Raw genomic sequence first — 26,368 nt, 5'->3', positions numbered from 1 at the left:
AACTGGAAGGTTTTTAAACAGCGCTTGCAGCTCTTCCTCGAAGCCACGGACAGGGAGGGCGCCTCGGACACCAGAAAGATTGCTCTTCTCCTCTCCACGGCCGGGAACCATGCCATCCACATTTTCAACTCTCTCACATTTGCAGATGACGAAGATAAGGCGAAGTTCAAGATGGTCCTCCTCAAGTTTGACACTCACTGCAGCGTAGAGGTGAATGAAAGTTTCGAACGCTACGTGTTCCAGCAGCGTTTGCAGGGTAAGGATGAACCTTCCCAATCCTTTCTCACGCACCTCCGCATCCTTGCGCAATCTTGCAGCTACGGGCCCACCTCCGACTCCATGATACGCGACCAGATCGTTTTCGGTGTTCAGTCGGACCCCCTACGTCAGCAGCTCCTCAAAGTAAAGCAACTCACCCTAGCGACCGCCATCGAGACCTGTGTCTTACATGAAAACGCCACGAGTCGGTATTCCCATATACAAGCGGCTGAAACGGCGCAGCAAGGTCCCCACGAGGCGGAACGGGTCCAAGTGATTGAGCACCTCCAGGGCCTCAGCCTGGATGAGGGCGGCCATTTTGCGTGCTTTTCGCGGAGTCCCGCGCTTGTACGCACCAAACGAGGGGACGGCGACGTTGAGGAACGTAATGCGCAGGCGCGCGCCACGCACAACTGCAGCGCGCATGCGCGGTGGCGCAACGAATGTGCTGACATCACGACGTGCGGCAACCGTGGCTCTGCCCACTTAAAGCGGCAATGCGCCGCAAAATCTCGACAATGCCTACGATGTGGAAGACTTGGCCACTATGCTGCCTTCTGTCGAGCAGCTCAGCCTGCCAATTCATATCACTTCAGCCAGCCTCGCAGGAATGTTCGGGCAATTCACCGAGTCCGATGCGGACCTCCCACACAGCAGTGACACCGAGGACCCGAAGGCGCCTTTTCGTGTCGGTGTCATAATGTAAAACAGGCTGTCCCCGAAGCAAAGACACCAGCCATTGTCGATATACAGCATCGATCCAGACGATGAGTGGTGTGCCACCCTGACGGTCAACCAGAATTCGTCGCCCACCTCAGAAACTTAATTTGTGAACTTTGTGGACTTATGGACTTTCTGATTTGTTCTGTTCTTCCGTTTAATCGTTCAAGTGGTTTGTATATAGTGTTCATCTTGTTATTCTTGTGACACGCTGTTTTTCTGCACCAGGCACCTTCCCATGTAAATAGCTTAGTTTTTATGTACATAGTCCTGTAAATATTTCGCACACACACAGTCAGGAACATTCACCATACACTATTTATTGTCACGCAGGCACATTTTTTAATAGAAAAAGGGCAGATGTCATAATATACACCAGTATATCATGGTGCAGACACACACTGATGGACACACAGTGGAGCCAATCAACACACACAACACCGCAGCCAATCACCAGTGAGAGCACATGCACATAAAGACAGGGGGCATCAGAGTTCCCGCTCATTGGAGTTGCAGCTAGCTAGGAGGACAGAGCTCACAGCCTGCAACAAAGACATTCACCATGTGCTGAGTGCATCGACTGGTTAGGACAAGGCAAAGGTCTTTAGTTAAAGCTAGTATCGTATTAACCCACAGTCTGAGTATGTTTAAACAGTTAATGATTCAATAAAATAGTGTTGCACTATTTCAAGTGTTGGTGACCTGTATGTGATCCAGAACACCCAACACATCAAATTACTAGGGGGCATAGGTTTAAGGTACGAGGGGCAAGATTTAGAGGAGATATACAAGGCAAGTTTTTTATACAGGGTAGTGGGTGCCTGGAACTCTCTGCCGTAGGAGGTGGTAGAATCAGGGACGATAGTGACGTTTAAGGGGCGTCTTGACAAATACATGAGTAGGATGGGAATAGAGGGATATGGACCCCGGAAGTGTAGAAGATTTTAGTTAAGACGGGCAGTATGGTCGGCGCAGGCTTGGAGGGCGTGTTCCTGTCCTGTACTTTTCTTTGTTCTTTGTGTTATATGTGCATAGACCATTGAAGATAGCAGGACAAATAGGGAGAGCAGTGATGCACGATCAATTACACAAAGACGAGAGTTGGATGCAATCGAGGCTTTATTACACTAAGATATGTGGCCTCCTACAGCAGCTGGCGAAATGGCTGCTGTACGAGGAGCACACATATTTATACTCCGCCTACTGGGCGGAGCCAGCAGGCAGGGAACTACCCCCGTACCTGTAGTACAGGGCCTTACCGTAAAGCACCTACACCGACATCCTCTATATACAATATATACATCAGTGGTGACTACCACAAGCAGTTAATAAAGCATATTGTATCCTGGGCTTTGTTATTAGGGGTATAGAGTACAAGAGCAAGGAGGTTATGCTGAACTTACACACACTAGTTAGACCTCAGCTGGAGTATTATATACAGTCCTGGGTGTCACACTGTAGGAAGGATGTGAACACGTTGGAGAAAGTGCAAAAGAGGTTCACAAGAATGTTTCCAGGAAAGACAAACTTAAGTTATGAGGATAGATTGGAGAGGTTTAGACTGTTCTGCTTGGAAAGAAGAAGGTTAAGAGGAGATTCGATGGGGATGTTCAAAATCATGAGCGGGCAGGATGGAATAGGTGGGGAGAAATTGTTCCTGCTCATAAAAGGATCAAGAACGAGGGGGCACAGATTTCAATTTGCAAAAGAAGCAACTGTGATGTGAGAAAAAATGGTTTCACACAGCGAGTGGTTTGGGTCTGGAATGCAGTGTCTGGAAAGTTCAATCGAGGCATTCAAGAGGGCATTCGTTATATTTGAATAGAAACAATGTTCAGGGGTACAGGGAGAAGGCAGGGGATAGACACTAAGCCATAATGCTCGTTTGGAGAGCTGGTGCAGACATGATGGCCTGAATGGTCCTCTGCTGCACCGTAACAATTCTGTGATTCTATGATGTGACTAAGGGGGAAAGTTTTTTCCAGAGTGGCCAGAGGAAAAAGTGGTTTTGGGAGAGAGATGGGGCTGGAGAGGGATATAAGGAGATGATCAGAGATGGCTTTACCTGTAAGTGGTTTGATAGGAGTAGCAAAGCTGTGTGAAATGTAAGAGTCAGGAGAGTGGTTCATGAAGTTTATATTAAACTCTTGGTGACATCACGAAAAACACAATGCCAATTTCCCACATGTCACTGACAACATTCCACTATAACATGGCACCATGGGCTGGATTCTCCGATTTTCAGGCTATGTCCTGACGCCGGCGTTTTACGACCGGAAATTCAGCGCAAAATGGCCACTGATCCTCTGTTTGGTGGGGGGCTAGTAAGCAGGCAGCGTAGAGCACACAGCTCTAGCATGTGCACTGCGGCGGCCTGCAGCGGCTGCACCGTGCAACATGGCACCGGCCGCGCACAGACCCAGCCTGCAAAATAGTGCACCCCCTTTGGCCGGCACTCGACCCCCAGACCACCCCCCAACAGTGACCCCAGCCCCTGCCAAAGTCCCCCCTGCCCACAGATTGGCCCTCCCCCAACTGTAGCGGCGCTGGACTGAGTCCGCAGCCGCCACGCTGAGTTCCCGAAAAATGATAGCACATGCAACCAACGCCATGGGGAACTCAACCGGTCAGGGGCGGAGCATCACGGGAAGGGCCTCAGGCAACGTCCTGAGGCCATCAATACAGCGCGCGGTGTACTCCTAGAGTATGCGGCTTTAGAGGGGGCGGATCTTCGCGAAAGCGCCGCCGCCCCGATTTCGTCAGAAACATTGATTCTCCAGACGATCGCCGAACGCGATTCCGGCATCGGCGACCGGAAAATCCCGCCATATATCTCCCAGCTCCTCCCCAGTGTCTAAATTATCAGACAGCTTCTTGGCATCAAGAGTGAATGAGGAGAGGTTTCCTCCAATCAAATATTGAGAATACTGACACCATCGTCTTGGAAACGCGGCTCGATACTATCAACTGCATTCGTCTCCATCGAATCTGTCTAAGCATCACATAGACAACCTTGGTGTCATGTTTAATTGCAAGGTGAGGTCCCGATGAGCTCTCACCATCCATTCCATCACTAAGACTGCCAATCTCCACCTCCCGAACATCCCCCAACTCAGCCCCATCTCAGCTCATCTGCTGCTAAAAATTTCTTCCAAGCCTTTGTTACCTATGAGACTTGACTATTCCAATACTTTCCTGGCTGTTAATTGTATAAGAATTCTTTAAATGTATCAGGGCTTACTGAAGTCCTATCGACACAGTTTAAAATGATGAGTCTTGGGTCAGAAGGTGACTGCTTGTAATGTGTAATTCTGTCATTGTGAAGTTTGCATCCAATATGATCAGCACCAGCTGGCATTTTGGGACAGAACATTGGCTGGTCTCCCAGACCTACCCTCTGTAAACTTGAGGTCATCTAAAACGCTGCAGGCTGTGCCTTTAACTTGCACCAAGTCCTGTTCACCTATCATCTCCGCCCCATCCCCCGCGCACCCACCCAATGCTCACTGACCTACATTGAAGATGTTGGTCAACCAACGTCTTCATTTTAAAATTCTCATCATTGTTTTTCAAATATCCTCCATGGCTTCACCCCTCCCTACCTCTCTAATTTCCTCCACTCCTTCAACCCTCCAAGATGTCTGTGCTCCTCTAATTTTAAAAATATTTAATGCCACAAATAGGCTTACATTAACACTGCAATGAAGTTACTGTGAAAATTCCCTAGTCGCCACACTCCGGCGCCTGTTTGGGTTCACGGAGGGAGAATTCAGAATGTCCAATTCACCTAACAAGCACATCTTTTCGGGACTTGTGGAAGGAAACCGGAGCACCCGGAGGAAACCCACACAGACATGGGGAGAACGTGCAGACTCCGCACAGACAGTGACCCAAGCCGGGAATCGAACTGGGGACCCTTGTGCTGTGAAGCAACAGTGCTAACCACCATGCTACCATGTCATCCTTGCTACTGTGCCACTGTGATCTTGGGATCATAGAATCCCCACAGTGCAGGAGACCATTGAGTCTGCACTGACCCTCTGAAAGAGCACCCTACCTCGGCCCAGCCCTATTTCCATAACCCCACCTAATCTTTGGAGCAATTTTAGCATGGCCAATCCACCTAACCTGCACATCTTTGGGCTGAGGGTGGCTACCGGAGCACCCGGAGAAAGCCATCGCAGACACGGGGGAAAAGTGCAGACTCCGCACACAGTTGCTCAACCAGTGGTTGCCATGGCTGAAGCTCTAAGATACTGTCGGTAAAACCTCTCTCTGCCTCACTTTCTTCATTTCTGATACCTCCTTAAAACCTACCCTCTTTGACAAAGCTTTTGGTCCCCTGACCTAACACCTCCTTTTGTGACTCAGGGTCATATTTTGTTATATAATGAGCGGTAAAGCACTTGAGGGCATTGTGTCGCCTTAAAGTCGCCATATAAATATAAGTTGTGGTCGTTGTATAAAGTGAGGACTGAATTAAAAGGTGACAGCGTTGTTTTGCTCTCTCTGGACGGGAGTTAGGCAATAGGCGATGTTCTGCTGTTTCAGGGTAAGTGTTGATGGAAGGGTTAATAATCATTGCGGGAGTTGCAAGTTGCTGCTGACTTTGCTAGGTGGCAGTGAGGAGCTGGGAGGCCAGGAGTGGAGGTTCTGGTGCGTTCTTGTTTCCGAGTTGGAAAGATTCCCCCCACCCACGGGACTGACTGTGGAGGATGGAAATGAGTCACTGAGAGATGCAGTCCTTGGGCTGAGAGCTGCCACGTCGGAGGCTGGGCGGGAGCAGTTAGCGCAGCAACGCCTGCATCCAGGTACATCCAGCAAGGTCAGGAACAAGACTGGTCCAGGAGCAGAACATCCCCTCCGACAGAGACAGCGGGAGCTGTGTCCCCTCCCGCAACATCCCCGAGCAGGACCACAGCAAGACGCAACACCCAGTGACTACTGCAGCCGCCTCCCAATGATCAGCAACAACCACAGTATGGACGACTTCGAGAGTGAGGAGGATAAACCCTGGTATGATCAGCAAGACTTGGAACAAGGTGAGTGAGCCAGGGGAGGGGAAGGAGAGATGGAGGAGGAATGACAGAAAGATAGAGAGGAGGATTAGGAAGGGTGAAGGAAAGAATAAGATGATTGGGGGGGGGGGGGGGGGGAATTATTAAAGGGCAGGGCATCAGAACATAAGTAGGAAGATAGAGTGTGAGATATAAGGGTGAGGTAAAACTAAAGATGGATGAAAGGGGAATGAGAGAAGGGACAAAGAGAGGAATAGAGAGAGAGAATTTCAAACTGTCATCAGCTTCACCTTTATGCTTTTGCAAATTGATTTTCAGCTTCTTAAACAAAAGTGTCTGAAGCTGCCCTGCATATTGAGGTGTTTGTTTCTGGAACTGCACATTGTGAATGTGGTGTGAAATAAAGGAATACACGTCCAGACAGTAAGTGTAAGATGGAGGACTGCGGGAGAGAAAAGGGGAGAGGGGAAAGGAGAAATGTGTGTGTGTGAGAGAGAGACACTGTGGAGGGAGGGAGGGACTTGAATATACGGAGAGAGCAAGTGAAGAAGAGAAAACTGGCAAGATGTGTTAACAGGAGATGGAAGTGACTTCACAAAATGCACTCATGCCAGGGGAGAAGATTGATTGTAAATATTCAAGGGGGGTGGTGTCGAGGACCGACAAAAAAAATTAAATATTAAGTAGTCGTGGCATAGAGTATAAGAGCAGGCAAGTTATGTTGGAGCTGTACGGGACTTTGGTTAGGCCTTAGCTGGAGAACTGCGTGCAGTTCTGGTCGCCGCACTATAGGAAGGATGTGATTGCACTAGAGAGGAGATTCACCATGATGTTGCTTGGGATGGAACATTTTAGCTATGAAGAGATGCTAAATAAGCTCGGGTTGTTTTCTTTGGAGCAGAGAAGGTTGAGGGGGGGACTTGATTGAGGCATATAAGATTATGAGTGGCATGGACAGGGTGGATATAAAGTAGTTGTTCCCCTTAGTTGAACGGTCAATAACGAGGGGACATCATTTTAAGGTGAAAAGCTGGAGATTTAGAGGGGATGTGAGGAATATAAAATTTCACCCAGAGGAAGAATCTGGAATGGACTGCCTAGGAGGGCAGTCGAGGCAGGAATGCTCACAATCTTTAAACAGTACTTGGATGAGTATTTGAAACGTCATCACATTCAAGGCTATAGGTCAACTGCTGGGAAGTGGAATTATTGTAGATTTAGTGTTTTTTTTGTTGGTGCAGGTTCGGTGGGCCAAAGGACTTCTTCTGTACTGCATGATTCTATGATTCGGTCAGAGGGAAGAGAGTGGGGGTGGCATGGTGGCACAGTGGTTAGCAAAGTTGCCTCACAGCACCAGGGACCCAGGTTCTATTCTCGGGTGACTGTGGAGTGTGCACCTTCTCCTCGTGTGTGCGTGGGTTTCCTCCAGGTGCACCTGTTTCCTCCCACAGACCAAAGATGTGCAGGTTAGGTGGATTGGCCACGCTAATTTGCCCAGGTTAGGTGGGGTTATGGAAATAGGGCTGTGCAGACTCGATGGGCCGAATAACCTCCTTCCGTACTGTCGGGATTCTATGATTCTGCCATCTTTGATACCTTGGTTGAACAATTCCTGTCAGTGAGCCCATCTCTACACCTGTTAATGAAACATGCAGAGTTGTCCCTTTAGGACAAAAGCATGTATCACGGTAAAGCTGTGATGATAGGAACAGAAGTAGGCAACTCCCCCTTGTAGTCTGTCCCATCTGCCCACCACAAACTGAAACCCAATTTCTCACTACTATATGGGCGGCACGGTAGCACAGTGGGCAGCACTGTTGCTTCACAGCACCAGGATCCCAGGTTCAATTCCCGGCTTGGGTCGCTGTCTGTGTGGAGTCGGCATGTTCTCCCTGTGTCTGCGTGGGTTTCCTCCGGGGGGGGCTCCGGTTTCCTCCCACAAATCCCGAAAGACGTGCTTGTTAGGTGAATTGGACATTCTGAATTCTCCCTCAGTGTACCCGAACAGGCGCCGGAGTCTGGCGACTAGAGATTTTCGCAGTAACCTCATTGTGACATTAATAATGATTATTATATTATTATAAATTGCAAGCCTGGAATGGTAATGTTTGCAGCTAGTGTTAGGACATGAATATTCTAATTCAATCGGTGAGTGTTCTGTCATTTAGTTACTATGTTGTGTCTGGCAACTTCCTGTGCAATTCCTATCTATACTCTTGTATGGTGGAAATTGCTGCGTGTTGGAAATCGCACAGCTTGGCTGTTTTTTAAAAAATTCTCATGTTTTCAGGACAGTCCATATTCATGATGTGGAGATGCCGGCGTTGGACTGGGGTGAGCACAGTACGAAGTCTTACAACACCAGGTTAAAGTCCAACAGGTTTGTTTCGATGTCACTAGCTTTCGGAGCGCTGCTCCTTCCTCAGGTGAATGAAGAGGTCTGTTCCAGAAACACATAGATAGACAAATTCAAAGATGCCAAACAATGCTAGGAATGCGAGCATGAGCAGGTGATTAAATCTTTACAGATCCAGAGATGGGGTAACCCCAGGTTAAAGAGGTGTGAATTGTCTCAAGCCAGGACAGTTGGCAGGATTTCGCAGGCCAGATGGTGGGGGATGAATGTAATGTGACATGAATCCCAGGTCCCGGTTGAGGCCGCACTCATGTGTGCGGAACTTGGCTATAAGTTTCTGCTCGGCGATTCTGCGTTGTCGCGGGTCCTGAAGGCCGCCTTGCAGAACGCTTACCCGGAGATCAGAGGCTGAATGCCCTTGACTGCTGAAGTGTTCCCCGACTGGAAGGGAACATTCCTGCCTGGTGATTGTTGCGCGATGTCCGTTCATTCGTTGTCGCAGCGTCTGCATGGTCTCGCCAATGTACCACGCTTCGGGACATCCTTTCCTGCAGCGTATGAGGTAGACAACGTTGGCCGAGTCGCACGAGTATGTACCGCGTACCTGGTGGGTGGTGTTCTCACGTGTAATAGTGGTATCCATGTCGATGATCTGGCACGTCTTGCAGAGATTGCCATGACAGGGTTGTGTGGTGTCGTGGTCACTGTTCTGAAGACTGGGTAGTTTGCTGCACACAATGGTTCGTTTGAGGTTGCGCGGTTGTTTGAAGGCAAGTAGTGGGGGTGTGGGGATGACCTTGGCAAGATGTTCATCGTCATCAATGACGTGTTGAAGGCTGTGAAGAAGATGGCGTTGTTTCTCCGCTCGGGGGAAGTACTGGACGACGAAGGGTATTCTGTCGGTTGTGTCCCATGTTTGTCTTCTGAAGAGGTCGGTCCGGTTTTTCGCTGTGGCGCGTTGGAACTGTCGATCGATGAGTCGAGTGCCATATCCCGTTCGTACGAGGGCATCTTTCAACGTCTGTAGATGTCTGTTACGCTCCTCCTCGTCTGAGCAGATCCTGTGTATACGGAGCGCTTGTCCATAGGGGATGGCTTCTTTAATGTGTTTAGGGTGGAAGCTGGAGAAGTGGAGCATCATGAGGTTATCCGTGGGTTTGCGGTAAAGCGAAGTGCTGAGGTGACCGTCCTTGATGGAGACGAGTGTGTCCAAGAATGCAACTGATTTTGGAGAGTAGTCCATGGTGAGTCTGATGGTTGGATGGAACTTATTAATGTCATTGTGTAGTCGTTTCAGTGATTCTTCGCCGTGGGTCCAAAGGAAAAAAATGTCATCGATGTATCTGGTGTATAACATCGGTTGAAGGTCCTGTGCGGTGAGTAGGTCCTGTTCAAACTTGTGCATGAAGATGTTGGCGTATTGGGGTGCGAATTTGGTCCCCATGGCTGTTCCGTGCGTCTGGATGAAGAACTTGTTGTCGAAGGTGAAGACGTTGTGATCCAGAATGAAGCGGATGAGTTGCAGAATTGCGTCTGGAGATTGGCAGTTGTCGGTGTTGAGTACGGAGGCTGTTGCAGCAATGGCGTCGTCATGGGGGATGCTGGTGTAGAGTGCCGAGACGTCCATTGTGACGAGGAATGTTCCTGGTTCAACTGGTCCATGGGTGCTGAGTTTCTGTAGGAAGTCCGTCGTGTCGCGACAGAAGCTGGGTGTACCTTGTACGATGGGTTTCAAGATGCCCTCGATGTAGCCAGACAGCCAATAGCGAACCCAAGCAGACTACCAATGAACCGGAACAGCAGACCGAGAGATCTGCGGTGCGGCAACCGAAGAGGAAAGAGTCGAATTGGACCCCTCCGGAAGGCCGCTGCCTTAGACTCGACATGTATGCTCAAGCCGTCAGGAGTCGCGTCAATGCCAGATTCATCAGTCACATTCACAAGACAACCCCGAACGTCACCCAAGCACAACGCAATGCCATCCGCGCTCTCAAGACCAACCACAGCATTGTCATCAAACCAGCAGACAAAGGGGGGGGCCACTGTCGTACTGAACAGAACGGACTACTGCAAAGAAGTATACCGACAACTGAACAACCAAGAACACTACAGACAGTTACCCGCAGATCCGACCAAGGAACACATCCGCCACCTTAACAGACTGATCAAGACCTTGGATCCAGATCTTCAGAGCACCCTACGTGCTCTCATCCCACGTACTCCCCGCATTGGAGATCTCTACTGCCTCCCAAAAATACATAAGGCCAACACACCAGGCCGCCCTATCGTTTCAGGCAATGGGACCCTGTGTGAGAACCTCTCTGGCTACATCGAGGGCATCTTGAAACCCATCGTACAAGGTACACCCAGCTTCTGTCGCGACACGACGGACTTCCTACAGAAACTCAGCACCCATGGACCAGTTGAACCAGGAACATTCCTCGTCACAATGGACGTCTCGGCACTCTACACCAGCATCCCCCATGACGACGGCATTGCTGCAACAGCCTCCGTACTCAACACCGACAACTGCCAATCTCCAGACGCAATTCTGCAACTCATCCGCTTCATTCTGGATCACAACGTCTTCACCTTCGACAACAAGTTCTTCATCCAGACGCACGGAACAGCCATGGGGACCAAATTCGCACCCCAATACGCCAACATCTTCATGCACAAGTTTGAACAGGACCTACTCACCGCACAGGACCTTCAACCGATGTTATACACCAGATACATCGATGACATTTTTTTCCTTTGGACCCACGGCGAAGAATCACTGAAACGACTACACAATGACATTAATAAGTTCCATCCAACCATCAGACTCACCATGGACTACTCTCCAAAATCAGTTGCATTCTTGGACACACTCGTCTCCATCAAGGACGGTCACCTCAGCACTTCGCTTTACCGCAAACCCACGGATAACCTCATGATGCTCCACTTCTCCAGCTTCCACCCTAAACACATTAAAGAAGCCATCCCCTATGGACAAGCGCTCCGTATACACAGGATCTGCTCAGACGAGGAGGAGCGTAACAGACATCTACAGACGTTGAAAGATGCCCTCGTACGAACGGGATATGGCACTCGACTCATCGATTCGACAGTTCCAACGCGCCACAGCGAAAAACCGGAACAACCTCTTCAGAAGACAAACATGGGACACAACCGACAGAATACCCTTCGTCGTCCAGTACTTCCCCGGAGCGGAGAAACGACGCCATCTTCTTCACAGCCTTCAACACGTCATTGATGACGATGAACATCTTGCCAAGGTCATCCCCACACCCCCACTACTTGCCTTCAAACAATCGCGCAACCTCAAACGAACCATTGTGTGCAGCAAACTACCCAGTCTTCAGAACAGTGACCACGACACCACACAACCCTGTCATGGCAATCTCTGCAAGACGTGCCAGATCATCGACATGGATACCACTATTACACGTGAGAACACCACCCACCAGGTACGCGGTACATACACGTGCGACTCGGCCAACGTTGTCTACCTCATACGCTGCAGGAAAGGATGTCCCGAAGCATGGTACATTGGCGAGACCATGCAGACGCTGCGACAACGAATGAACGGACATCGCGCAACAATCACCAGGCAGGAATGTTCCCTTCCAGTCGGGGAACACTTCAGCAGTCAAGGGCATTCAGCCTCTGATCTCCGGGTAAGCGTTCTCCAAGGCGGCCTTCAGGACCCGCGACAACGCAGAATCGCCGAGCAGAAGCTTATAGCCAAGTTCCGCACACATGAGTGCGGCCTCAACCGGGACCTGGGATTCATGTCACATTACATTCATCCCCCACCATCTGGCCTGCGAAATCCTACCAACTGTCCTGGCTTGAGACAATTCACACCTCTTTAACCTGGGGTTACCCCATCTCTGGATCTGTAAAGATTTAATCACCTGCTAATGCTCGCATTCCTAGCATTGTTTGGCATCTTTGAATTTGTCTATCTATGTATTTCTGGAACAGACCTCTTCATTCACCTGAGGAAGGAGCAGCGCTCCGAAAGCTAGTGACATCGAAACAAACCTGTTGGACTTTAACCTGGTGTTGTAAGACTTCGTACAGTCCATACTCAGACATGGAAGAAATATGAGCCAATGGCCTGCAGCACTCTCCCTGCACCAGGTTCAATCATATCACAGCAAATTCTTTCAGTACATCAAGCATACTTCACCTTCACAATCTAGTTATTCATGTCAGGGCAGATTTATACAGAGCACAGGAGCTTTATTTACAATTCAGCAGCTCCTCAACGTACAAGGAGCTTTTTCAAGAGTCATGGCATATCTGTGGGGAGAAGGGGGATTGTGACTGAAATATTCATGTTGTGTCCACTTAAACTGTGACACACAGACGGCAATACAATTCAACACTTTGTCATTCCACAAACTTGGGAATATAGTGATCTTACTATTTAGAAAAAAAACTGGGATACAATACTGTTGGGGACTGGTCTGTCACAATATTATATTGGGATACAGTACTGTTGGGGACACGTCTGTCCCAGGGGTATAGTACAGGTGGGTACAGGTCTGCCACTGTATAACACAGGAGTACAGTACTGGTCGGTATAGGTCTGTCACTAATAATAATTATAATCTTTATCAGTGTCACAAGTAGGCTTACTTTAACACTGCAATGAAGTTACTGTGAAAATCACCTAGTCGCCACAATACGGTGCCTGTTCGGGTACACAGAGGGAGAATTCAGAATGCCCAATTCACCTAACAGCATGTCTTTCGGGACTTGTGGGAGGAAACCGGAGCACCCAGAGGAAGCCCACACAGACATGGAGAGAACGTGCAGCATCAACAGACAGTGACCAAGCCAGGAAACAAACCCGGGTCCCTGGCGCTGTGAAGCAACAGTGCTACCCACAGTGTAACCATGCTGGCCATAGAACACTGGGGTACAGTACTGGTGGGGACACTTCTGTCATTGTTTAACACTGGGATACAGTACTGGTGGGTACCAGTCTGTCACTGTAGAACACTGGGTTACAGGTCCTGGTGGGTACAGGTCTGTTACTATCTCACGGGTACAGCACTGGTGGGGACAGGTCTGTCACTGTATAACACTGGGATACAGTACTGGTGGGTACAGGTTTGTCATTGTTTCGCATGGGTATTGTACTAGTGGGGACAATTATGAAGGCAAAATACTGCCGATGCTGGAAGATTGAAATCAAAACAAAAAATGCTGGAAAAACGTGAGGGTCTGGCAGCATCTATGGAGAGAGAAACAGAGTTAATGTTTCGAGTCTGTATGATTTCTTCAGAGCTGGAGTGAGGTAGAAATGTGAAGGGTATTATTGTATCAGAGGGGGTGGAGCAGTTGGAGCAGAAAGTCAGTGAGGGACAGGTGGGTGTTCAGGAGAGATTTGACAAAGATGCCATGGACACAAGACAAATGGAGTGTTAATGATAGTGTTGAAGACTAAAGATGGTGCTAATAGTGGAATAAAGGTCAGATAGCAGAATGTGTTTTAGTAGTAGTGCATGGGACAGCAATCCCTGAAAGCAAAACATAAGAACAAGATACAGACTGAGTGTGGGCTGGGGGTGGGGGGGGAGAGAGGGGGAGGTGAAGGATTATCAAAATGGAGGAGGGCGTTCATGGTCTGAAGTTGTTGAACTCCGTGTTAAGTCCGTAAGACTGGACGATGAACAGCTGTTCCCCAGATTGCGTTGGACTTCACTGTGTTGGGTGGCACAGTGGTTCGCAATCTACCTCACAGCGCCAGGGACATGGGTTTGATTCCGGTCTTGGGTGCCTGTGTGGAGTTTGTACTTTCCTCCCACAGCTCTAGGGCAACATAGAATGCTCTTTTGGAGGGTCAGTGCAGCCTAGGAATCATTGATGAGATGCTGCATCTCTCTGGATGGTTAACATTCAGATGGGCAATGAACGGCATGTGGTGCAGTGGTTAGCACTAGGACTGCGGCGCTGAGGACCTGGGTTCGAATCCCGGCCCAGGATCTCTGTCCATGTGGAGTTTGCACATTCTCCCCATGTCTGCGTGGGTTTCACCCCCACAACCCAAAGATGTGCAAGGCGGATTGGCCACACTAAATTGCCCCTTAATTGGAAAATAAATAAATAAAATAATTGGGTACTGTAAATTTATTTAAAAAAAGATTCAGATGGGCTCATCCAGATTTTGTAGGTTTCATAGAATCCCTACAGTGCAGGAGGAAACTTTTTGGCCTATTGAGTCTGCACTGACCCTCCAAAAGAACATTCGACCTTGCCCTAGTCCCCCCACCCTATCCCCATGACCTGCATATCTTTGTACCATGGGAGGAAACTGGAGCACCTGGAGGTAATCCACGTAGATAAAGGGAGAATGTGCAAACTCCATACAGACAATCACCCAAGGCTGGAATCGAACCTTGGGTCCCTAGCACTGTGAGGCAATAGTGAGGCAAGCTCCAACTTCTCATATTCCCTCAGCAGAATCTCTTTTCTGGTCCTCCGTATGTCATTGGTACCCCAACAACTGGATCCTTCCCCTCCCATTCCAGGTTCCTCTCCAGCCCTGAGGCGATGTCTTTAACCTTGGCACCGGTTAGGCAACATAGCCTTTAGGACTCCCATTGTCAGCTGCAAACAACAGTGTCTATCCCGCTGACTATACTGTCCCATATTATTACACTCCCATTTACTCTCCCCACTCGAATGGCTCCCTGTACCACAGTGCTGTGGTCAGTTTGCTCATTCGCCCTGTAGTCCTGCCCTCGTCCACATAAGAACCTTAAACTTAGTGGGTCGATTGCAAGGACTGTAGCTCCTCTATTGCAACTTTTTGGATTCCCACTTGCCTCACTTGTTGTCAAATCCTCCTGTCACTGATTGTAAACCAAATCTGAAGTGCCGAGGCTAAGGGGTGTGACTGCCACTGTAACAATGTGTTCAGGTAACTTTCCCCCTCCCTCCTGTATCGCAGTGTCCAAAGGTCAGGACCAGCTCTGAACCAAAGTTCCTCACGCTGCAGACATTTGCTGTATATTTGGCTGCTGTGAATCACACTGGTGTCCATCACCTCCCACTGCTACAGATACAACGCATCATCTGCCGTTTATTTTACTTAACTAAATTGGATTTCAGTTTCGAAATATTACTCATCGATTAGCAGCTTTATGTGCGTGGGTTTCCTCCGGGTGCTCCGGTTTCCTCCCACAGTCCAAAGATATGCAGGTTAGGTGGATTGGCCATGATAAATTGCCCTTAGTGTTGGGTGGGGTTACTGGGTTATGGGGATAGAGTGGAGGTGTTGACCTTGGGTAGGGTGCTCTTTCCAAGAGCCGGTGCAGACTCGATGGGCCGAATGGCCTCCTTCTGCACTGTAAATTCTATGATGATAATCTATGATAATTTATGAAGCCCTGGTTAGACCACACTTGGAATATTGTGTCCAGTTCTGGTCACCTCATTATAGGAAGGATGTGGATGCTTTGGAGAGGGTACAGAGGAGATTTACCAGGATGCTGCCTGGACTGGAGGGCATGACTTATAAAGAAAGGTTGAGGGAGCTCGGGCTTTTCTCACTGGAGCGAAGAAGGAAGAGAGGTGACTTGATAGAGGTGTACAAGGTGATGAGAGGCATGGATGGAGTGGATAGCCAGAGACTTTTCTCCAGGGTGGAAATGGCTGTCACGAGGGGACATAATTTTAAGGTGATTGGAGGAAGGTTTCGGGGAGATGTCAGAGGTCGTTTCTTCACATAGAGAGTGGTGGGTGTGTGGAATGCACTGCCAGCAGAGGTGGTGGAGTCAGAGTCATTAGGGACATTTAAGCGACTTTTAGACAGACACATGTAAATTGAAGGGGTGTAGGTGAGGTTGATCTTAAATTAGGATAAGTGGTCAGCACAATATCGTGGACTGAAGGGCCTGTACTGTGCTGTACTGTTCTATGATTAGAAGAGTGAGGGGGGATCTTATAGAAACATAAAATTATGAGGGGAATAGATGAGATCAAAGCAGGGAAGTTGTTTCCACTGGTGGGTGAAACTAGAACTAGGAGGCATAGCCTCAAAATAAGGGGGAGCAGTTTAGGACTGAGTTGAGGAGGAACTTCTTCACCTAAAGGGTTGTGAATCTGTGGAATTCCCTGCTCCTTTGTGAATGTTTTTAAGGCAGAGTTTGATAGATTTTTGATCAGTAAAGGAATTAAGGTTTCAGTGAGCAGGCGGGTAAGTGGAGCTGAGTCCATAAAAAAGATCAGCCATGATTTTATTGAATGGCGGAGCAGGCTCCAGGGGCCTGGTGGCCTACTCCTGCTCCTAGTTCTATGTTCTTAGGATTATTTGTATTTATATCGAGTTGTTTAACTAGCTTAGCTATAACTGGGTGGCGCAGTGGTTAGCTGTGCTGCCTCACAACATCAGGGACCCAGGTTCGATTCTGGTCTTGGGTGACTGTGTGGAGTTTGCAGGGTCTGCGTGGGTTTCCTCCAGGTGCTCCGGTTTCCTCCCACAGTCCAGTGATGTGCAGGTTAGGTGGATTGGCCATGCTAAATTGTCCCTTAGTGTCAAAAGATGTGTAGGTTAGGTGAGGTTACGGACATAGGTTGAGGGGGTGGGACTAGGTAGGGTGCTCTTTCGGAGGGTCGGTGCAGACCCGATGGACCGAATGGCCACCAGCACTGTAGTGATGCTTTGATTCTATAATACAGTACTTGCATCTCCATGGGGAAGCTTTGTGGTGAGTGAGTAGTGTCCCTACCTCTCAGTCAGAAGCTCTGGGTTTGAATCCCACCCCAGGACCCGATAGCCAAGGAAGCGGTGCCAAAAGAATACGGCCAAACATATTGGGCATCATTCTGCAAATCCTTCCAACAGGCCGAAGGCAGGCAGTGGGAGTAGGAGAGGTTCCTGAACAGTCACGTGATGGAAAGAGTGTAAGAGCCTCTCCCATTACTATCCAGAGCTCCAGGCTACAGCATGTGTGGAAAAGTGGATTTTGCCTCAGCAACTCTTACTCCCTGAGTGAACTGTAATACACCACAACCATTTGTATCTCCTGGTACAGTTTAAATTGCTGTCCCGGTTTAGAGAAAGAAAACCTTAAAACTAGTCACCCAGCAATGCTTCTGGATGTCAGCTCTCGGGTCTCACTGTCTCTCCCTCCCTTTCTCAGTTCGCTCCTTGTTCGGTAAAAGACCAGAACAGCAACTCTTCCCTCACAACACCAAATTCCCCAATTTTTAAAAATGTTTTTTATTCTCCTTTTTCACATTTTCTCCCAAATTTACACCCAACAATAAACAATAGTCAGTAACGAATGTAATGTCAATCCCAATCTCAATAACAACGATCCCATCCTCCCACCAAACCCCAGACATTCATCCGCATGTTCACATAAACAAATGACAAAAAGGAATCAGGAATCACCCATAGTCACCATTAACACATAGTTTCCCCCCCCCCCCCCCTAGTGTACGATGTGATCCAATTCTCGAAAGTGCACAATGAATAACGCCCATGAATTGTCGAACCCCTCCATCCTTCTCCTACGGGCGATCAACATCTGCCTCCGTGCCCGTTTCCAACCCCGGCTAGTCCGGCACCCCGAATATGGCCTCCCGAAGCCCCTGGTCCAGTTTCACGTGCACCACCTTCGAGACTACCCTAAAAACCTCCTTCCAGTAATCCTCCAGCTTTGGAAAGGACCAAAGCATATGAACGTGGTTCTAATTCCCCAATTTAAGTAAGTACTCTTTTAACAGTACTTCATCGAGCTGGTCTTTGCGCTCAGAGTATCTGAGGGATGGTTGTGCGTATTTACAAATTGATAAGTAATTCCTCTACAAAAGGAATTTAACGGTATTTATTGATTCTCAAAGGAAATTGGCAACAATAATATCTGTAACGAAAAATAATTCTCTACATACTCTAGAGAATTCACACCCTATAGTTCTCAAGCTCACGTACCAAGCCTTGGCAGATTCTGTTCTAACCCCGCTCTTTATACACTTCTCTCTCTCTCGTGTGAATTTGTACCTTTTCAAAGGAATTAATTTCAGTTTTAGCAAGAGTTGTCAATTTATTCGACTGGAGATAGGGGGAACCCAAGGTTCCTGTTCGGTGAAGTATCACTTACCTTGTTGTAGGTGTGTCCTTTGAAAAGTTAACCCCGGAGAGAACAGCTGAAATATCTGCGGGGTTAGGACATGGAGCCTGTGTCGCACAATATTTAGCAATTTGAAGTCTCTGTCCAGTCACTTTTAATTCCCACTGAACATTGAAACTCGTGTGACAGGGCAAAAGGAATTAATCCTTTCCTTAAAGCGAACACTTTCACCTCCGGGTCAGTAGATCGTGGGTTCAAGCCCCAGTCCAATCACTTGAGCCCATGATAGAGGAGAGAATGCTGCACCATCGGAGGTGCCACCTGTAAAAAAAATTCAAAGGAAGCAAAATCTCCTGCCTCTCAGGTGCATGTAAACATCCCATAGCACTATTTAAAGGAGTGTGGGGAGTGGGAGATCTTCCTGGAGTCCTGGTCAGTATTAATCCCTCAACCAACATCATTAAATGGATTATCAGGTCATATTGCAATCTGTGATGCTAATTGGCTGCTGTGTTTCCTATATTAGAACAATGACCATATATCAAAATTCTTGAATGTACTTTTAAAAATAATTTAAAGTGCCCAATTTTTTTTCTCCAATTAAGGGGCAATTTAGCGTGGCCAATCCACCTACCTTGCACACCTTTAGGTTGTGGGAATGACACCCACGTAGACACGGGGATAATGTGCAAACTCCACATGGACAGTGACCTGGAGCCGGGATCGAACCCGAGGCCTTGGCGCCGTGGGGCAGCAATGCTAACCACTGCGCCACCGTGCCATCCCGTACTTGAATGTATCAGTGTACTTTGCGGTTCTGAAAGGTACTATATAAATGCAAGTTTTTCTTTCTTTGTGCTTGTAACTATATTGTGTTTCTTGTAGATCTGCACTTAGCAGCAGAGTTAGGGAAAACACTTCTCGAACGCAATAAAGAACTGGAAGACTCGCTGCAGCAAATGTACGCAACCAACCAGGAGCAGGTCCAGGAGATTGAGGTAAATTCCATTCACGGTGCAGCAAGACATTGGCCATTGAGACCAGTTGCTGTGATTCATCTGAGATCTGTGATGAGTTAATGGATCTGATCTGATCCCAGCCGAAATGACCTGTAGTTAGCTTCAGCGTTCCAGGACGGTGGGACGAGGGATGATGGAGTAGGGCGTGGGGTTGGGAGAGAGAGAGAGAGAGGTCAGACAACCATTCAGGATTTTCAACTTCCAATCATATTCCTGCTAGAAAATGCCTGTGGGGTGTGGGATGAGGACAAGATGTGGATCAGAAATTGGCTAGCTGAAAGAAGGCAGAGGGTGGTGGTTGATGGGAAATGTTCAGAATGGAGTACAGTCACAAGTGGAGTACCACAAGGATCTGTTCTGGGGCCGTTGCTGTTTGTCATTTTTATCAATGACCTAGAGGAAGGCGCAGAAGGGTGGGTGAGTAAATTTGCAGACGATACTAAAGTCAGTGGTGTTGTCGATAGTGTGGAAGGATGTAGCAGGTTACAGAGGGATATAGATAAGCTGCAGAGCTGGGCTGAGAGGTGGCAAATGGAGTTTAATGTAGAGAAGTGTGAGGTGATTCACTTTGGAAGGAATAACAGGAATGCGGAATATTTAGCTAATGGTAAAGTTCTTGAAAGTGTGGATGAGCAGAGAGATCTAGGTGTCCATGTACATAGATCCCTGAAAGTTGCCACCCAGGTTGATAGGGTTGTGAAGAAGGCCTATAGAGTGTTGGCCTTTATTGGTAGAGGGATTGAGTTCCGGAGTCAGGGGGTCATGTTGCAGCTGTACAGAACTCTGGTTCGGCCGCATTTGGAGTATTGCGTACAGTTCTGGTCACCGCATTATAGGAAGGACGTGGAGGCTTTGGAGCGGGTGCAGAGGAGATTTACCAGGATGTTGCCTGGTATGGAGGGAAAATCTTATGAGGAAAGGCTGATGGACTTGAGGTTGTTTTCGTTGGAGAGAAGAAGGTTAAGAGGAGACTTAATAGAGGCATACAAAATGATCAGGGGGTTGGATAGGGTGGACAGTGAGAGCCTTCTCCCGCGGATGGATATGGCTGGCACGAGGGGACATAACTTTAAACTGAGGGGTAATAGATATAGGACAGAGGTCAGAGGTAGGTTCTTTACGCAAAGAGTAGTGAGGCCGTGGAATGCCCTACCTGCTACAGTAGTGAACTCGCCAACATTGAGGGCATTTAAAAGTTTATTGGATAAACATATGGATGATAATGGCATAGTGTAGGTTAGATGGCTTTTGTTTCGGTGCAACATCGTGGGCCGAAGGGCCTGTACTGCGCTGTATTGTTCTATGTTCTATGTAAGACTATATTGGTCGTCTAGTTATAAATAGGCTAACAACACAGCTCACACACGGACGGTTGCCATTGCTCAGGGTGGAGGCAGATGTGGAGGTCAGGGGAGAAGAGTTGATCTTCCATAATCCCTTCCCCATTGCATAGTCACTCTGACTTAAGCAGTGGAAAGCACTGGAAGTACACAATAGGCTCCTCAAAAAGGAAGAAAAAGCAGGCAATGGTTTAGCACACATAACCCTCAACTGGTCAAAGCTGCTTTCGGGGGCTCTGTACCCCAGGGTGTTCACTTTGTTGGAGTGTGGCCTAGCCGAGTGTGCATGAACACCATTGTGTTGGCTTCATATTTTGAGTGTCTACATTTCTCACTTAAACTTTGATTATCTTAGAGTCACAAAATCTTACAGCATAGGAGGAGGCCATTCATCCCTTCATGTTTCAGCTATCTCTTTTCAAAAATCGACTCAAAGAACAATATAGCACAGGAACAGGCCCTTCCAAGCCTGTACCGGCCATGATACCACCCTTGGCCAAAACCCTCAGCACTTCCTTGTGCCGTATCCCTCTATACCATCTAGCAGGAATACGATTGGGGCAGCACGGTAGCATTGTGGATAGCACAATTGCTTCACAGCTCCAGGGTCCCAGGTTCGATTCCGGCTTGGGTCACTGTCTGTGCGGAGTCTGCACATCCTCCCCGTGTGTGCGTGGGTTTCATCCGGGTGCTCTGGTTTCCTCCCACAGTCCAAAGATGTGCAGGTTAGGTGGATTGGCTATGATAAATTGCCCTTAGTGTCCAAAATTGCCCTTAGGGTTGGGTGGGGTTACTGGGTTATGGGGATAGGGTGGAGGTGTGGACCTTGGGTAGGGTGCTCTTTCCAAGAGCCGGTGCAGACTCGATGGGCCGAATGGCCTCCTTCTGCACTGTAAATTCTATGATAATCTATGATTAATCCAGAACAAAGGTTCGGCTCTTTCAACCTAATCCTGCACATTTTCTTCTCACAAGTCGATATTGAATTTCCTTTTGAAAGTTACAATTAAATCTGTTCCACCTCCCTTCCAGACCGTAGAATGTTTACAGCACAGAAGGAAGGCATTCAGCCCGGCATGCCCCTGCTAGCTGTCAGCTGGTCCCGTTCCTTGCTCTTTGCCCTGTAACCCTGCACATGTTTTCTCTTTGGGTAATTATCCAATACCCATTTGAAAGCCACAGTTGGATAAGCACTCGCTGCATGGGTGGCACGGTGGCACAGCGGTTAGCACTGCTGCCTCACAGCATCAGGGACCCAGGTTCGAGTCCAGCCTTGGGTGACTGTGGAGTTTGCACGTTCTTCCTGTATCTGCGTAGGTTTCCTCCGGGTGCTCCAGTTTCCTCCCACAGTCCAAAGATGTGCAGGTTAGGTGGATTGGCCATGAAAAGGCCATAAGACATGGGAGCAGAATTAGGCCACTTGGCCCATCGAGTCTGCTCCGCCATTCAATCATGGCTGATACGTTTCTCATCCCCATTCTCCTGCCTTCTCCCCATAACCCCTGATTAATCAAGAACCTATCTATCTCTGTCTTAAAGACACTCAGTGACGGGGTGGCAAGGTGTCGCAGTGGTTAGCACTGCTGCCTCACGGCGCTAAGGACCCAGGTTCGATCCCGGCCCCGGGTCACTGTCGATGTGGAGTTTGCACATTTCCCCCTGTGTCTGTGTGGGTCTCACCTCCACAACCCAAAGATGTGCAGTGTAGGTGAATTGGCCATGCTAAATTGCCTCTTAATTGGAAAAAAGAAAGATTTGGGTAATCTAAATTTTTTTAGAAAAATCACTCAGTGATTCGGCCACCTGCCTTCTGTGGAAATGAGTTCACAGATTCACCCCCCTCTGGCTGAAGAAATTCCTCCTGATCTAAGTTTTAAAGAATCGACCCTTCAGTCTGAGGCTGCGTCCTCGGGTTCTGTTTTTTCCGACTAGTGGAAACATCCTCTCCATGTCCACTCTATCTAGGCCTCCCCTGTCAGTTTCAATAAGATTCTCCCCATTCTTCTAACCTCCAACAAGTAAGATCCAGAGTCCTCATCAGCTCATCATATGACAAGCCCTTCAGTCTAGGGATCTTTCTTGTGAACCTCCTCTGGACCCTTTCCAAGACCAGCACGTCCTTCATTAGATACAGGGCCCAAAACTGCTCACAATGGGGTCTGACCAGAACCGTACACAGCCTCAGAACTACATCCATGCTGTTGTAGTCTAGCCCTCTCGACATGAGATAATTGGCTGCCACCTCAGGTAGAACCCCTCCACTGATCCCCTAATGGTGTACTTGACCTTTTTCATGTATAAGAACTCCATAAGGTCACCCAACCAGGCCGAGGCTCTAGATGGAGTGGAAGCTCCCCAAGTTAAGAACAGCTGACATGGTGAAAGAAGGAGACCCAAAAGCTCACCACCTTTGGGTACGAACGGAATATGTGATTGTGATCAGTGGGCCCATGAGAGCATTGCTCACACCTGTCCTCTACTTCCGCAAAAAACCTGCTCAACCTCGTTTTAGTCAGGTGAACCCTGTATACCACCTTGAGCTGGATCAGGCTGAGCAGTGCGCAGGAGGTGGAATTCACCTTACAAAGTGCCTCTTTCCACACATCCTCATCTATAATGGTTCCCAACTCCTCCTCCCATTTCACCCTCACCCGATCCAGTTATGCAGATTCCATTTAAATTGTCCGCCGGAAAGTATCAGAACAGGTGTGCCTCTGATAATTGAATTTCACCGAAAACTCCTCCCAACTGGCAATCCATCCCTCCATAAACAGGTCCTTAAAGCACTCTGGCCTCTTCCGTTCCTATTCCTTAAAAGTCACACCCATACCCAACAGTGCAAACAAATGGATTACTTCATATAGGGGCCAGCAATGACATGGCACTCAGCTTGTAATGTTGCCTGAACTACCTCCATATCCTCAAAGTAGAAATCGCCACCGGGTTCGTGGTATCATTTGTTGCGGAGAAAGGGAGCAATGCTGTCATCAAAACTCATAAGCTCTATCCTTTACACAAACTTACCTCCATCCTCCCCATATGGCATCCACCCCAGCACCTTCTCCACATTGGCCGCCCAATAATACAGGAGAAAAATGGGTAACATCAAGCCCCCTGACTGCTGGTCCCTCTGAGTGTACGCCCTGTGAATTCTGGGTACCTTACCTGCCCATACGAAAGAACTTCTTTCTTTTGTACTCTATGCTGTTATTTATAAAGTCCAGCATTCTGCATGTCTCATTAATCACTTCTCAAGCTGCCCTGTCATTGATGATTTATGTACATATACCCCCAGGTCCCTCGGCCTCTGCAACCACCCTGTGGAATTGTATCTTTTGTTTTAAATTTCACTCCTTGTTCTTACACCCAAAATATATCAGTTCACATTCTCTGAATTAAATCTGCTATGTGTCTGCCCATTCTATCAACCTGTCCCTGTCCTCTTGAAATCTATCACTATTCTCCTCGCAGTTCACAATACTTCCAAATTTTACATCATCTACAAATTTTGAAATTGTGTCATGTACACCTAAGCCTAGGTTATTAACACCGATCAAGCATAGCAATGGTCCTAATAACTGATGCCTTTCTCCAGCCCAAGAAACAACCTTTGTTCCCTGTCACCCAGCCACTTACTGCTCCTTTTTATGCCATGGGCTTTGACTTTGCTGACAAGCCTGTTCTGCAGCATTTTATCAAACGTCCTTTGGAAGTTCGTGTACATCAAATTGACAACCTTGCCCTCAGTAATACGCTCTTTAAAAAAATAAAATCCAATTAAGTGGCAATTTATCGCAGCCAATCCACCTACACTGCATATCTTTGGGTTGTAGGGGTGAGACCCACACAGACACAGAGAGAATGTGCAAACTGCACACGGACAGTGACCTGGGGCCAGGATCGAATCCGGGTCCTCGCTGCCGTGAGGTAACCGCCTCTACTAACATCATAACTCACTGTGTAGGAAAAATTCTCATCGTGTCGACCCTGGTTCTTCTGCCAGTGGAAACCATTTCTTGACAGCTCAGGCAGCAACTGTGAATTAACGGGTGCGATTTAACTGAAACATTTCTAAGTGTCATCTTGTGCACGTTTGGCAGTGTGTTTCCCACTGGCTTTTTGGGTGAGATCCACACCGCTATTCAACCACACTTGGGCACGATCCTACGGGCCACACTGCGTCTGAAAAGCAGCGTGCCACTGCGCATTGTGGCTGGTAAATGGCGGGAGATTGCGCTCCCGGGATCCACCTGGCTCACCACGCCTCGCGAGATGTGCAATGTGAGGCCTGTCCATTGTGGGCAGGATCACCTTTTGGCAAATCTGCATATTGGAACGAGATATCTCTAATCTGCACTCCCCTGATCTACCCAAAGCATTGGCATATATCCCCTTCGCCTTGGAGAACCCAGGCGAGCGCCATTCAGTACTAGCCCCAACAAATGGGGGCCAGACGGAACGGCACTTGTGTGGGTCTCCCAGGGGATCAGAGGCCCTGAGGTGCTAGTTCTCTGGGCAGGATGGCACCCTGGTACTGCTGGTACCAGCCTGCCACTGGCACCCTGTCAAGGTGCCCTTGTGGCACTGCCAAGGTGCCTGGCTGGCATTTTCTGCATGGTGGAGATTAACAATAATAACAATAATTATGTCCTTTGCATATGAGATAGGGTGCAGTTGGGGGGTGGGGGGAAGAGGGGGCCAGGACCTCCTTATAGGTGAGTTGGAGCCTTTGGGGGTGGGGTTCAGGGGGCAAGAGATCGAGATATCATTTTAAAATGGCGTCCCAATCTCTCCCTGCACTGAGAGGTTTTGGCGAGCGGGACTCCGCTGTGCAGGAAATGGGACAAAATGCGGCCTCGGCCGCACATTCCCACTGAGGTCCCATATCTAACCAGAGTCGCATTAGATAGCGTTGTGATTCTTGGCGCTGCGAGTGCTGGAAACGTGGGTAAACGTGCTCACTATTGGACATAGTTCCCATTTGGTTCGATCTCGCCCTTAGTAATTTTTCTGGGGCTTTGGGGAGTTTCTCCCTGGTCATGCCCACACTTAGAAATTTTGTCATCACTTGGGAGCTGAACCCGCTAGTGAGACCGACTGTTTTGAGATCGGGGAGACATTTTGAAAGTATGCCCAGATCACTAAGCGAGATTCTGGGTCCCCCACAACCACTATTCATGGACATTGTCACCCCTCGCACACATGGGCATTACCCTATGAGGACACCCCGCTGTGGGGTCGCTGAAGGCCCCCCCCCACCAAGGTGCCCAGCTGCCAGAGGGACAGCTGGGACCCACCCTGCCCAGACGACCCAGGAGTCTCCAGTGACCTTGGAGACCTTCCCATGTACCATTACGCCTAGTCCATGTTTGCGTGGACCAGTGCTAAACGGCACCATGGTGAGGTCTTCCAGGCACGGGCGTTTGTTCTCAGGCCTCGGGAGAATTGGGCAACAACATATTTAAGGTGGCATGGTAGCACAATGGTTAGCACATTTGCTTCACGGCTCCAGGGTCCTGGGTTCGATTCCTGGCTTGGGTCACTGTCTGCACATTCC

General features: G+C 48.6%; 1 protein-coding gene across 1 annotated transcript in view; it reads left to right on the top strand.

Moving 5' to 3' along the window:
• Positions 1-5,619: 5,619 nt before the first annotated feature.
• The window catches only part of cdr2l (cerebellar degeneration-related protein 2-like), an 82,252-nt gene continuing 61,503 nt past the window's right edge, over positions 5,620-26,368 (top strand). The window contains exons 1-2 of the mRNA XM_072482978.1: positions 5,620-6,020; positions 19,338-19,450. Of these exons, the coding sequence (XP_072339079.1) occupies positions 5,939-6,020; positions 19,338-19,450 (195 nt within the window). The 5' untranslated portion in view covers positions 5,620-5,938. The remainder of the gene's footprint in view (positions 6,021-19,337; positions 19,451-26,368) is intronic.

The sequence above is a fragment of the Scyliorhinus torazame genome, chromosome 18 (genome assembly GCF_047496885.1).
Source record: "Scyliorhinus torazame isolate Kashiwa2021f chromosome 18, sScyTor2.1, whole genome shotgun sequence".
Lineage (NCBI taxonomy): Eukaryota > Metazoa > Chordata > Chondrichthyes > Carcharhiniformes > Scyliorhinidae > Scyliorhinus > Scyliorhinus torazame.
Note: the sequence above shows the minus strand (reverse complement) of the source record. Positions and strands in the feature narration are given on the sequence as shown.